This window comes from Scardinius erythrophthalmus (genome assembly GCF_964197995.2).
Source record: "Scardinius erythrophthalmus genome assembly, chromosome: 15".
Lineage (NCBI taxonomy): Eukaryota > Metazoa > Chordata > Actinopteri > Cypriniformes > Leuciscidae > Scardinius > Scardinius erythrophthalmus.
The window spans coordinates 28,318,943-28,332,355 of record NC_138235.1 but is presented as its reverse complement, the minus strand read 5'-3'; the positions used below and the strand labels follow the sequence as shown (position 1 = coordinate 28,332,355).

Genomic DNA, 13,413 nt, shown 5'->3' with positions numbered 1-13,413 from the left:
CACCGCCAGCACTGTTCATTTCGCCACAGGAACGTTGGCTCAACCAATGGCGTGAGTTTGAATCTGTTCCGTTGACCAATGGCAGACGACACACTTCAGCTTTAATTGTATAATTCTGGATCCGCTTAAATGGCCCGCACTGGAGAATAGTACTGAAATATATATGAAAGTACTGAGTTTTCATTTATTCATACATTCATGTACATATATGTCTGTATGTACATATATGCATTTATGTATTTTTAGGCATTTTGGGTCAAATAAATGTTATTTATTTTTATATAAACACCTTTTGATTAATTTCTAAATCAGACTGTCCAGATAATATAAAAATGAATGTAATCCATCTATATTTTTGTTAATGAAATGATTTTTTTTTTCACTGGTAATTTACATCTCAGTTGCTAATAATCAATAACAACCTTGATTTTTTGAGACAGATGTGAATAATGTATTTTTGTGCACTCTCTGTATCATGGTTGTCGTTTCAGTTGCTCATCTGGTGTTTAGACATACAATAGCCTTTTCAGACGTCACAAAACTATCCTCATTCTAATCATGTTGTATAATGAGGGTGCAGTCGTTTTGTCTGTGTCTTGACTGTGAAGACTTCATTACAGCAAATAACATGAAATTCTCATTCCTTCTAAAGCAACGAATCTTTTACACTCTCTAAAGATGAACCATTTCTTGTTCTGCTCCACAAGTGGCCTGTCTGTGATTGAGATATTTAAAGCACAAGTCTCACAGGTCAATTCTGCGCTTAAACAAGACGGTCAATATTGCGTTTAGTGGCCCTCCCTCTTTCCACAGTCCATTCTCGGTAATTATAGCACAGAGTCAGGATATGACAGAGTCATTGCACAGCTAATGAGCTGCTGCTACAACAACCACTCTGCTTGTTAGCAGACTATCTGTGATACTGACTTACACAAGCACAATGTCAAAGGAGAGCTTTTAGCAAACGCTGCTTTACTTTCATTTCCCTTAATGCTGAGGCCAGCGTGAATCTGGATCTGTTCCCCTGATAAACACACTTAGTCAAAGAGTAATTATGCTAATTTTGGAGCAGCAAACAGCATGGCTTGCAATAACGTCGACACATTTGTTGTTTTCAAATTATCATGAAAATAATTATCTACATTTTGGATACCTCTCAAAGACAATACCACGGTGATTTAGTGCGCACTGCACCGCTGAACAGCAAATGCTCAGATGATGCGGTAATTATCAAGCTCCGTGATTCAGTTTACTTGGCTAATAATTTCACAAAGAGAGATTTTTGTAAGTATTATTGTGGTTTAAAATATAATGAAGTTCCTTGTGCTGTGCACCAGACAGGTTTACTACACTGACGACAACAGCAATCATTTTAAACTTAGCTAAGAAATCTTAAATTCAAAGATATCCTTCACACCTGGTATTACAAACATTTTAGTTGAATGGGACACAATTAATTAAAGTAATTAATTAATTAACGTACTAGTGTGAATGCAAAATAATTGATTGTGATTGTATTGTGAAGCTTATTGTGAACCGCTTTGACTTAAATTAGGATTAGGAAAATTAAACCGCACCACTGAAAAATCATAAAATTCAATAAAAAAATAAGATTTATTGCGAGAAATTAAATGTTTGGAAACAAAGATATTGTTAGTTACTAAATTATGATGTTTACATTAACCGCAACTCAATCTCTTTTCGGATCTACCTAAAAATATCTGATACTGTAGCTATAAAACGCATGTTAATCCCAGGTGTGAAGTGTTCCCAGTGTTAAAAACTGTGGACAGCTTCTACTGAAACTACCAGAGTTGGGATCATTTTATCTTGTATTCTCAGCACTGAGTTTAAATGGCATTAGAAACGGCAGGATTGTGTCCTCTGTCCCCTATAAGCCCCTTACGAGGACTCTGTCCCTCCTCCTGAACTGGTCCCCTCTGTGATAGGCAGGGTCTCTATGGTTACAGGCATCCTGCATCCTTCTTCATGTCTGTGACATCTAATTTTCTCAGCTCTCGCTGTAGTGAAGGGTGCGCTGAGAGGGATAATGATATGCTTTTAGCCAGTGCTGACTAGCAATGCAGTCACAGCACACAAACACATCAGGCGTCATTAGTAGCTGTTGAGCACGAAATCTAAAACTTAATGTCTTCTGTGCAGCTTATTCTGTCCTCCTCCAACTCAACATGACCTTTGAGACATTGACACGGGTTTGATTCTGTGGTTTGTTTCATTATTTGTGTCTATGAGAAGGCAAATCAATTTTTACTCCCTTCAGACCTTTAATCTGATGGAATAATACAGGCTGTATGAAAATGCAAGGCAAACTTCTGATACCACAGATTGCATAAAAATAAAATAAAATAAAAATGTTTCAAAATAGTCTGAACATATGTGCTCTTTTTTCTTGATAGGTCACCAAATTCTAGTAATTTTACCTATATATTATTTTGAGGAAAAAACTGTAAATTCCAAGGTACAAAACTATCAAGCAACAAGACCGTCATTAGAATAAATGACTATGCAAAATTGCACCAGTTTTGTATGTATTTCCGAAACTAAAAAAATGCACGTCCGCAGTCATGAGAGCCAGTCAGGTGGCCAGAAACAGGTGGCCAGTCCATCACAGGGAATAAAGTACTCTTGCATAACAATGAATTGTTTGAGTATTTTACCATATAAATTGCACATCCAACACTATGAAAGAGTTGCAATTCATGCTTGAATTAGACGTGCCAACAACTTCCCACTCGCTCTGTTCTTTTCTCATCAGAGAAGCAGAGAGTGCGTGCTGGAACAATAACGCATAGTTCAACATGAACTATATGAGCAAATATGTCCTGACCTACACCTGAGGGCACCTGAGCCAACTACAGCACAATGAAGGGCAAATAACTCTATGAACAATGACTTGAAATAATTCAGAAACACATATTTATAGATTTTTTGATCACCAGTGGCAATATTTCCCTCTCCACAAATGGCATTCAAGTTCCTTCGTGTTCTTCCTTCTCAAATGTCTTAGTTACTCACCCATGGTATACGTATGTCTGTTCAGTATCCTACTTGCAAATGTCACCACAGAACCAAATCAAGATTTATTGATGATGATAGGAAACATTGCTGCTGGCAATAAAAGCAAACACACAGACAACGCAGAACTAATGAAGTGAGAGCACTCCCAGTTGCCCCCTGACCATGTGACAAAGATCTAACATCGAGCGCAATGCCTTTTACGTAGCACTGAAACATTACTCACCACTCGCCTGCGGATAAAAGAAAGTCTATCAAGAGAAAAGAAACAAGACATTTGGATTAGGGCCCTAGTCTGGTTGTCTCGATAAACAAACTGCCAATCATTAAAAAATATATATGTGTGTGTCATTTGAATGCCCGTTGCTATAATTTTACCATTCATAGTTTCTTCTATCTAAACAGTGTTATTGCAATTGAAGAGAGCGTGAGCATCATAATAAATAAGCAGCCGTGTCATGGCCTTTCACACAATCGTTTGGAGGGGAAGGTTTCAGAAATGAGATTTAAAAAATTCTACTCTCACGTTTCCTGAGGCAGACTCAACATTTGGCATTTGCTCCTTTCATAGACACAATTTAACTGAGATATAATAATGTCTAAATTAAAAATAAATATGGAGGTGGCATTATGAATGTGGATAGCTGTTCAATTATTGATTAACAAGAACATCCCTGTAGCTCAACTGGTAGTGCATGGTGCTGGATTCATGGATTCAATCCACAAGGGAACACATATAACCTACTCATAAATGTGTATATACAGAGTTTCTTTGAATAAGTGGGGCTTTGTGTCAAACAGCTTTTTATTTTTTATTCAGCATTTTTGTTTTATTTTTTCAGTTATCTAAATATCCCTTATGCAAGAAGCAGGGATGTGCCCAAAGCCGTACACCTTATTTGGAAAGGCATAAGGGCTAACCAAATAATAGGAAAAATATTCGGCAGAACCATTCACTCCTTGTGTTTGCTGGATAACAGGTGATTCAGGGGATAGCATAGCACTATATAATACATAAACCTCTAAAATCACTAAGCAATAATGAGTGTGTGAGGTGTATGAGTGTAAACTTTAAGAATGAAATTAGCAGAGTGCGATCGTATATCTAATAGCCACATTGCCATCACTGTGAGTCTCAGAAATCAGGGCTTTGAGAAGAGTGATATATCAAATAAAATATCACATCATACACATTTTCTACTATTTGATGTCTGATATGATACTCAAATTAATGAAAACTTCATGAAATAAGCACAGCGCGACTGCAAATCAAATAGGCCTAGAACAAGCCATTGTGAGCCGGTGTCTGAGGCACGTCAAAACAAGCCAATCTCGATTAGCCAAGCTTTGTGGACGTTGTGTCATGACATATGTGTCATTGAGTCCATAAATAGATGCCTGAAATGCATGTCATTAGCTTCTTTGTGTTCAGAAGCTGTATGTTTGTCTGCAGTGTGTCTGAAAATATTGGTCAGGAGTTTAGTCTGTGAACATGGCTTGAGAAACTACAGAAAGTGTGTTACTACGTGCCCCAACTTTATTATAGTAGTTGATTCACACCCCATGTGCGTGTTTGGGTAAGGAGCATGTGAGGTCAGTCCTCAAGGGGGCTGACTGTGAGCACTGCGATCACTTCAACACCTGCAAGCTCCGATCCCGTTCTTGAGGGAAGGGGGCCAAGCTCCCGCACCTCATGGCTCGGGTCCCGCTGCTGACTTCTGCCATGGGGTTCGCAAGCTGTTTCGGCGAAGGCGGTGTTTGAGATGGACGAAAACGTCTTATTTCTCATGCTCTTCACTGACTCAGAGGACCCCATTCTGGATCTTGAAGCTCGCTCAGCGAATCAGAACAAGGGTCTCATGCTATCTGAGTCTGATCTAGTCTCAGGCAGAGCAACTTCCTCAGTCTGGCCAAATAAAAACTGGATTGGCCCGATGAGAGGCAATTGGTCATGCATACAAAATTGAATAACCACTTCCTCACTTCCACATGTGAGTATAGCCTCCCTGCCGCCATTTTCCGTTCTGAAGGTTCCCTTTGCGACAGGTCAGCCAGATGTTTTGCAGGCTTTCTTTCGTCCACCTCATGATCTTCTTGTTTGCTTTGGGGATCACAATAGAGGTAATGAGATCACCAAGCAATGTATTTTGCATTGGATGTTATTACCCTCTCCTATAAGGCTCCTAACGGTATAGTTTTGTCTCTAGTGGTCAGGGCTCACTCCACTAGGATTATGACTTCCTCCAAAGATCTTGCTGGGGGTGTGTTATTGCATGATGTATGTGCTGAAGCAGGCTGGTCTTCTCCGCACACATTCATCATGTTTTAAAGTCTAGATGTGGACTCAACCCCAGAATCTTGTGTACTTCAAGGTTGATCCAAGTTGGAGTTGCGCTCAACAGTGTTCTGTGCTTATACACAGCCTTTTGGGCAGGCTCTTTCAAAGGGCTCTTTCAAAGAACAAAAGTTCCCATAGCGTCAATACGATGACGCAGCCTCAAAGTTCACTTCAAAAGGGAACGTCTCAGGTTACTTATGTAACCCGGTTCCCTGTGAAGGGAAAGAGACGCTGCGTTGTGTTGCCCTGCCCTGCCACTGACAGCTTCTTCAGACAAATTGTATCTAATGACATGCATTTCAGGCGTCTATTTATGGACTTAGTGACACAGTACGTCACATCAAGACGTCCATAAAGCTTGGCCAGTCGAGACTGGCTCGTTTTGAAACGTGCTTCAGACACCGGCTTACGCCGTTCCCCATAGCATCAGCTCATGGCACAGCATCTCGTTCCCTTCTCAGGGAATCGGGTTGCACACGTAACCTGATGCGTTCACTTCACAAGCAAAATTTGTTCTTTATCTTCTTTACTTGTGGATAAACCTCACTAAATTGAATTATATTTATGCTTAAAAAACAAGAAAACACGATCAATTACATTTATTTTAGACAGCTCATTATAACAAATGTAAATAAGATCAAAATATATATTCTCTAAAAACAAGCCTTGTGCAATTTTGATTCTCAGTTAAATTTTTCTTAAAGGGTTACTTCACCTCTGGGAAGATGAATGTGTATTTAAAATAGGTCATTTAAGTAGAAGAAATGTGAAGACATTTTTGAATTTGGAGCTTTCTAGACTGAGAAAAGCCAGAAAATGTATTTTTGGCTTATGTGGATGAAAGACAACAACTCCCAGAATGCACTTGCTTCGCTGCCTTAGGAGGCCACGCCTACCGGTAAGAGTGTACAGTTGAAAACAACAAGGCTAGCTAGTCTACGTGATGAGTTTGCCAGGGATTTACAGATCGCCCAAAATGTCCGGGATTCGGCTTTTGCGTTCTACAGTCGCCATTCATTCATCATGTTTACTGGGGCGAGCAGGACGAGGCTGACGGCCGCGGGAGAACGGCGCGAGGCCGGTGGCGTCATTACTGAGACGCGCCGGGTCTCGCATCTCTCACAGAGGAGCGGGAATTTTCTTAGCAATGTTAAAACGCACATCAACCGATCACTTGTTTAGCGTTCATGTAAACACTTCATTCAGATTCACCAATCGGAATGAATTCAGTTAGATTGTAGCAAAAGGTGTGCATGTAAACAATGAATGGCGACCGCAGAAAGCAAAAGCTGAATCCCGTACATTTTGAACGATCTCGCCCGCCGGACAAGTCCGGGAAAAGGAAGATGGTAACCCCTACTTACTCAGCTTTCTCCTACTATTCAGCTTTCTCCACAGAACAAGAGCCTGCTAGCTTAGCTTCCAAAGCTGACACTGTGTACAACATTCTGTGAGTGAGATCCCACCCTCTATGGGCGGGCTGAAAACATTCGGAACAACGCCATCTACCGGCTGTAGTCTTTAGCCTCTGGCCAGAAAATCCTCCCATGACGCAAAATGACGATTTTTGCGTCATCGGAGGATTTTTTCCAGACAAAAAATACATATATCTCTTGTCTCAGGGGGATATGAGGGTGGAAAGCATGGTAATTCGAAAATACTACAGGTTTTCTACTAATACAAAGCTTAATGCTAAATCCTGAAGTATCCTGTAGTATGTTAGATATTTTATTGGAAAACGAATGCTGAAAAATACTGATGAAGACATTAACTTTTTGCTTTAAATGTAAAACATTCTCTACATTTTATGATCTAAAGTGGATGATTTGGTGATTTTGCTTATACAGCTCTTATAAAGACACATTAATGAATCATTATATTGACCCATGTTTGACTGAGACTGTCATCTTGGATTTTGAGGGCAGCCTCTCATATTAAGTTTATAAATAGAAAATAACCCAGAACAAGCCATCTTGTGGTTTTGTGCTTACAAAAATACTTAACCTAATTTTATTTTAAATACTGTTGTTGATGAGTCAATCCTTCCTGTTTTTCAGCTTTTAGTTCATTAATTCTAATTGTTTATTTTCATACAGTATTTACTAGAAATACTGAAGTGAGTCAGCTGTGTATTTCCTAAAGATAAATATACACACAGTAGATATGAATTTCAAATTCATGTTCAGGTGGGAGCATGCCTTCAGATCAAAGGCAAAGCAATCAAAATTCTTTGCTTACCAGCAGCAGCTTTGATGTCTCCTCACAATGCTCTGAGGGCACTTGTATAATGGACAGTTTTTCTTTCGCTTCACACAAATCTTTGTGCAAATAAAACATATCCTAGAGTCATCTATTTGAGTCAGTCACAGTCCATTCATCTGTTGGCTAAAAAAGGCAGAAAGAACAAAAAGATAGATTATACTGTAATAGAGACTGTGCCAAGTCATTTGACATCTCGTGGAATGGCCAAACTCATATTGCATGATAACATAACATTGAATTCCTCATGTGTTTGTTGTCTCTTCATTCCACATTACTGGGCAAGACCAGCATGTTTAATTAAATCTAATTAAATTTGGCCCCATCTGACTTTTCGAGCAAACTGAACAGATATATGAACGCCATGCCTGGGACTCAGTTTAATAAGATATTGCATTATCATACACCTCTGTTGAATAACAACAATGATCCCACTAAGTGATTAAATTACTTTTAAAGGCCTGTTGGAGTGCATAACAATATATTAAGAATTATTCTTGCACACATATCTTAATAAATAAAATTAATGTGCTCTCATAATCTTTAACCAAGCAGCAACATTTCTTCTCTTCCCTGCGTGTTTTTTGGCAAGGGCGATCTAACGATCCAATCAATTTCCGGTGGACAAAGTCAAGCCCCGTCCTACATTTTTTCTTGGTAGAGGAGCCATTCCACTTGAATATACGTCACAATAGGGAAGAAAAGACTATCGCAACTTCCATTTCATGCCAATTTTAAATCGTTTTTTTTACTGTGGACAGTAAAAATTCAGAATCACTGTGCAGAATTTCTACTGATGTCTATATAGAGATGGTTAAGTATCTGTCATCAATATTGTGAGAGAAGAGCAAAGAGTTTACATTGTCACCATCATCTGGATTCAACCTTTGCTCGTATTGAAGAATAGAGGAATGTTGAGGTCGTTGTGACCCCAGCGCTACAGCATCAAATATCTACTGAAGACATCATTTTCTCTTTCATTTTATAAAGTGATCTCTTCAGCTGTGTGTAGAACAGCTGCCAATGTGTCACACACACAGACATGCAACGGCATAGTTATAACCTATACAGTTTGAACAATTCATTCACTTTTTTTCTCACTCTATGCTTTCAGCTCACTGAGATTTCAAAGGTGTTTTCTTCTCTTACTGTAGCAGCATAATATGTTTGCATTTGTCTTAAACACTAATGATTTACAGAACACAATAAATGACCATGACATTTTTGTCTTGTATTTTGGACATATTCATGGAAAGGACGGTAGAGAAGTGATATGAAATCCAGGAGGCACATGGGCTGATCGCTAGGCCATGGCTCCAATGCATTTTCCAATTTTCACTGTTATGCCATTCATTACGCCAACTAGTTTCACATTCAAGAGCAATGACGCATTTACGCAAGTAACTCGGCACTTACTTACGCTGATATAGTTTGAATACCCATGTATGCCTCCACTTGGAGGACAAATAATTAAACTACTGATGGCCTATTGCATGTGTTTACAGCTGGAACTAGTGTTTCGATTTTTTTCTGTTAAAGCTAGATTGCAGCATTGGCAAATACAAGTGCCATTAAAATGGGACAAAAACTTGATGTATGCACTTGAAGAACAGAAGTGTTGTTCAAAATACAGAAAATGCCTGTATTTTAAGGACCATTTTCCCCTTCACACGTATCTCATCTGCATTTGTTGAACAAAAAAGGCAAACCGAAAGATACATTTTAGTAATGCATTGAATTTACCAGCAAATAATTATTAGACAAGGGTTTAGTGACTTCAAGCACACCCTCTCATCAACTGCAAATACATATAATTCACTTACAAGGAAAATTACCACCACACTGTCAATCAATTCATCTGGTGCATTAAGTGTTAAACAACCACGGCTTGTGAAAGTGCCATTCAGTAATAAATAGACTTTACGTGATTTCTTCTTTTGGGAAAACATTTATATGTAGGAATATTACATAATCTGTAATACATCTGGCTCCATGATCAATTACATTTATTTATCAGTCAGTAAACATACTGTAATTTGATGCTTTTCTCAATGTTGACCACAGTAAATGAGACATCTTTTATAAAAAAGAAACTATCTTAACCATGCTTTATTCTTTTTTTTTAATGCTGAAAAACAACAAAGGTCCATAAATATCTTAATCGATCAATAAATAAATAAATAAATAAATAAATAAATATAATCATCAATGTCTTTAACAAACAGACTGTGTCAGAGTAAGTCCACAGAGATCTTTCTTCAGACACTGGAGATGGTATGTACAGTGGAGGTCTACACAGTTCATGTCAGGTATCAGGGAGGATCGCGGGATCGTTGCAGGACTGGTGCCGTTAACACGATGTGAAGGTCTTCCAGAAGAAGTTTTTGCAGGGGGCTTTGCGGTCGCGCTGCGGCAGCTGTGATAACCGGTTGTAGACGGCCCGTTCTTCCAGACGGGACTCCAGGGGCTCCTCCACATCCATGGGGACCTGTGCTATCTCCCCAGCCAGCACACTGTTGTCTACTCCATCCAACAGCCCAGAGATCAGCTTCAGGATCAGCTCCTTACGCTCTTTACTCAGCTCCTTATAAGAAAGAAACTCGACTTGAATTAGAATGCAAGATTTTCAAAAGGGTTTCAGCTATTCACAATAATATGGCTACTGAAATGACCCCAGAATGGTCTGTTAATTGGATGTCAAACATCAAGATGTGTCTAAAATACGTAAATCCATAACAGCTACGACTGGAAACAATGAAAAACACAGAAAGCTCATTGCAGCCACTCACCCTACTTTGTGCCAGGTTCCTCTCCTCCACTGGAAGCAAAGCTGTTGCTCTGACACTATACAGCACCAGCAAGAGAGACACAAGGCTGGCCAAAAGCTGCATGCTGACAAAATAGTTGAAGTTAAAGTGCGTAGAAAGGTCAGTCGGAAACTTTCAAGTCCTTGTAGCTCCTAGTGCAGAGTAAAGCTGGAGAGATCTTGGTCTTTGAGAGCTCCAGGTGGCAGGGTCCTTATATACCTCTCGTTCCAGTCCCCTACTGACGCAGCGGTTGGAGGACGGAGGGGAGAGGGTGGGGGAGTGGGAGGCTTAGGAACTAACAAAAGCATTGAGTAGTTTAACCCCCCAACAAACCAGACGTTGTGCCGGTGGGGAGGACTGCGCCACCATGCCCACGTCATAGCTCTAAAAATGGTCCTGATTTTAGTTCAAGCGGATGCGAGGAGAAAAAACACTGATGACGACGGATCTACCGATAACGTGAAGTGATTCTGAAAAGTTCTTTCATTGTTTATGCTAATTATCTATGAGGTGCGAAATGGCAGGCAGGCAGCGAATCATGTTTTAGAAAGTACACGGTTAGACGTACGCTGTAATTACGTGCTGTTCTCACTTAGCTGCATTGTGATATCAATACAAGGAAATCAAACTAACCCATTTTGTTGTGTACAGTCAGTGGCAGTTTGCTCTCGTTCCAGCGTGTAATTGAGCACAACTCCTCCCTCCTTCTCCTTCAGATTGCCATTGAACCGTCTGGCACCCGGAACAGCTGAGAAAACTGTCTTGGGGAAAAGAAGATGCTTTTGATCGGCAGATGAAAAGGGGCTGAATAACAAGAATTAAGTCTTTTATGGAAACGTAACCGCAGATCTTCCCGTGTACGAATATCAAGTGAGACAAACATTAGCACAAAAAGCAAAAGAGATTATGGCTCAATACTCAACGTTGGCTCAATAGTCAATACTACAGCAGTAAATCTTATGAAAAAAGCTAATATAATGTAAAGAAAAGTTAATTGCATGGAAACCGGTCTCTTAAGGTATAGATTTTTTCAGTAGTCTTTAAACAAAGCCCATTACAGAATAATAACAATTTTCTTCTCTTTAAAAAAGCAAAGAGGCACTTACAATAGAAGTGATTATAGCCAATCCATAACATGAAAATACTCACTATTTCAATAATATAGCTACTAGACATAATCTGTATGTTAAGAGTGTAATTTCAGCATAATTTCAGAGTGATAAAATCGCTTACTGAACATTTCTGTGTAAAGTTATATCTTTTTTTATATAAAATTGTGAGAGCTCAAACTTTAGAGCTCAAACAAACAATACATTAGTTTTAACAGAGGAATTATGCTTTTATGAAATTATAAGATTCACATTTTTGCTTTTAAAAATTCCATGAATTAGCGCCATTCACTTTTATTGTAAGTTCCTCACTATAACAAGTTAAAAGGGATCAATTGAAATACATTTTCTTGCTGTCGATTGTAGGCCTACTTAAGTTGTATTGAACCTGGAACATTCCTCTTAAGTTGAAACTTATAACATAAACATAGCAGGCATTGCATAAACAATGTTTGAATATTAAAGTCGGCATGAAACGGAAATAGTGATAATCTTTTCTTCCGTATTGTGACGTATATCCGAATGATACTCTTCTCGAACAAAAAAAAAACAAAAAAACAAGAAAACAAACAAAAAAAATAGGGCAAGACTTGATTTTGTCCATCGGTAATTTAAATTTTTTTTTCTTTCCTTTTTTGACGTTTTGCTAATTGTTGCTCATCATTGCTGGAGCGATTATCGTCCCACCCTCGCGCTGGTGAACACGTCATCAGAGAAGAGATATGAAGATGTTGTTGCAAGAGGGGGCACTAATGTTTTGGATTACAGAGTCGCATGAATTGTAACAAAAAAAGGTAAAAAATACTAATAATAACGTGTGCAGAAAAATAATTAATAATTAGGCCAACTGCAATTTTAAATAAATTTGTCAAAATTGAATTTTCAGTTCATGGTGACTTTTTCCGCTGATAGCACTATACCAAAAGTGCTGTGCAGCATGCCTACGCAGTCTATGTGTATTCATTGTCTTCTGTAATTAAACCAGAATGAGAAATGGTAGCCTAGTTAGGCAGCGAAAATGAAACGCATGCTTTGGTCATTGGCTCCAGTTGTTCACATTCTGGTCAGCTTTCCTGGCACCCACACACCTCTTTGGATATGCATACACACACCCTGACTGAGTACATGTAGCTAGAAGCCCTAATACACGCGCTTTAGCACATTTTTCACAGCAGACAGATTAGGGCAGACTTCAGGGCCTGGGGCTCTGTAGAGATTAACACAGTGTTGAGATGAGCGGGTGCCCACAGCCAAATTGTGATAAAGTGCGTTTGAAGAATTCATGCCAATTGACCAATGCAAAACACATCTGACGTTCACTTCCCAACCAACTTCAAACATATCTGGCGTCAGAGTAAAAATGCCAATCCACATCCTCATGTTGTCTCAGCAGGAGTTTTTGACAACTTCATATCAGGGTTACTCTAGAATTAAACCATTAGAAAAACATTTTCGTTATTTGAAATGAAATAAATATGAAACATTTAATTTCAGCTACATGCTTTTGCCTATATAGTCAATTAGTTTAACTGGCTACAAAAATAACTTAAACTGAAATAAAAATTAATTTATGAACTATATAAAATAAGCTAATAAATAAACTAATAAAAATGACACAAACTTACTAAAACGTTAACTAAAATGAAATGAAAAAGGAATTAGAAAAACTAATTCAAAATATACTTATACTAAAATAGCACTGCTAAATCAATTACTTAAAGAGGCAAACATAATACTCACAGGCTAGTCCTAATAAATAATAAAATAAATAATCTGCCAAAAACTTTACATTACAATGAACGTGATTTACAATGATTACAATTACTTTATTCTTAAAATAAAAAGTTTAACATAGTTTGTATAA

General features: G+C 38.5%; 1 protein-coding gene across 1 annotated transcript; it reads right to left on the bottom strand.

The window, feature by feature from the left end:
• Nucleotides 1-9,983: 9,983 nt before the first annotated feature.
• On the bottom strand, nt 9,984-10,524 carry sst6.1 (somatostatin family member 6.1; the record flags this gene model as incomplete). Its single annotated transcript, XM_081385701.1, has 2 exons — nt 9,984-10,217; nt 10,423-10,524. The coding sequence occupies 2 exons, from the start codon at nt 10,522-10,524 to the stop codon at nt 9,984-9,986; spliced, it is 336 nt and encodes a 111-aa protein (XP_081241827.1).
• Nucleotides 10,525-13,413: the final 2,889 nt, after the last annotated feature.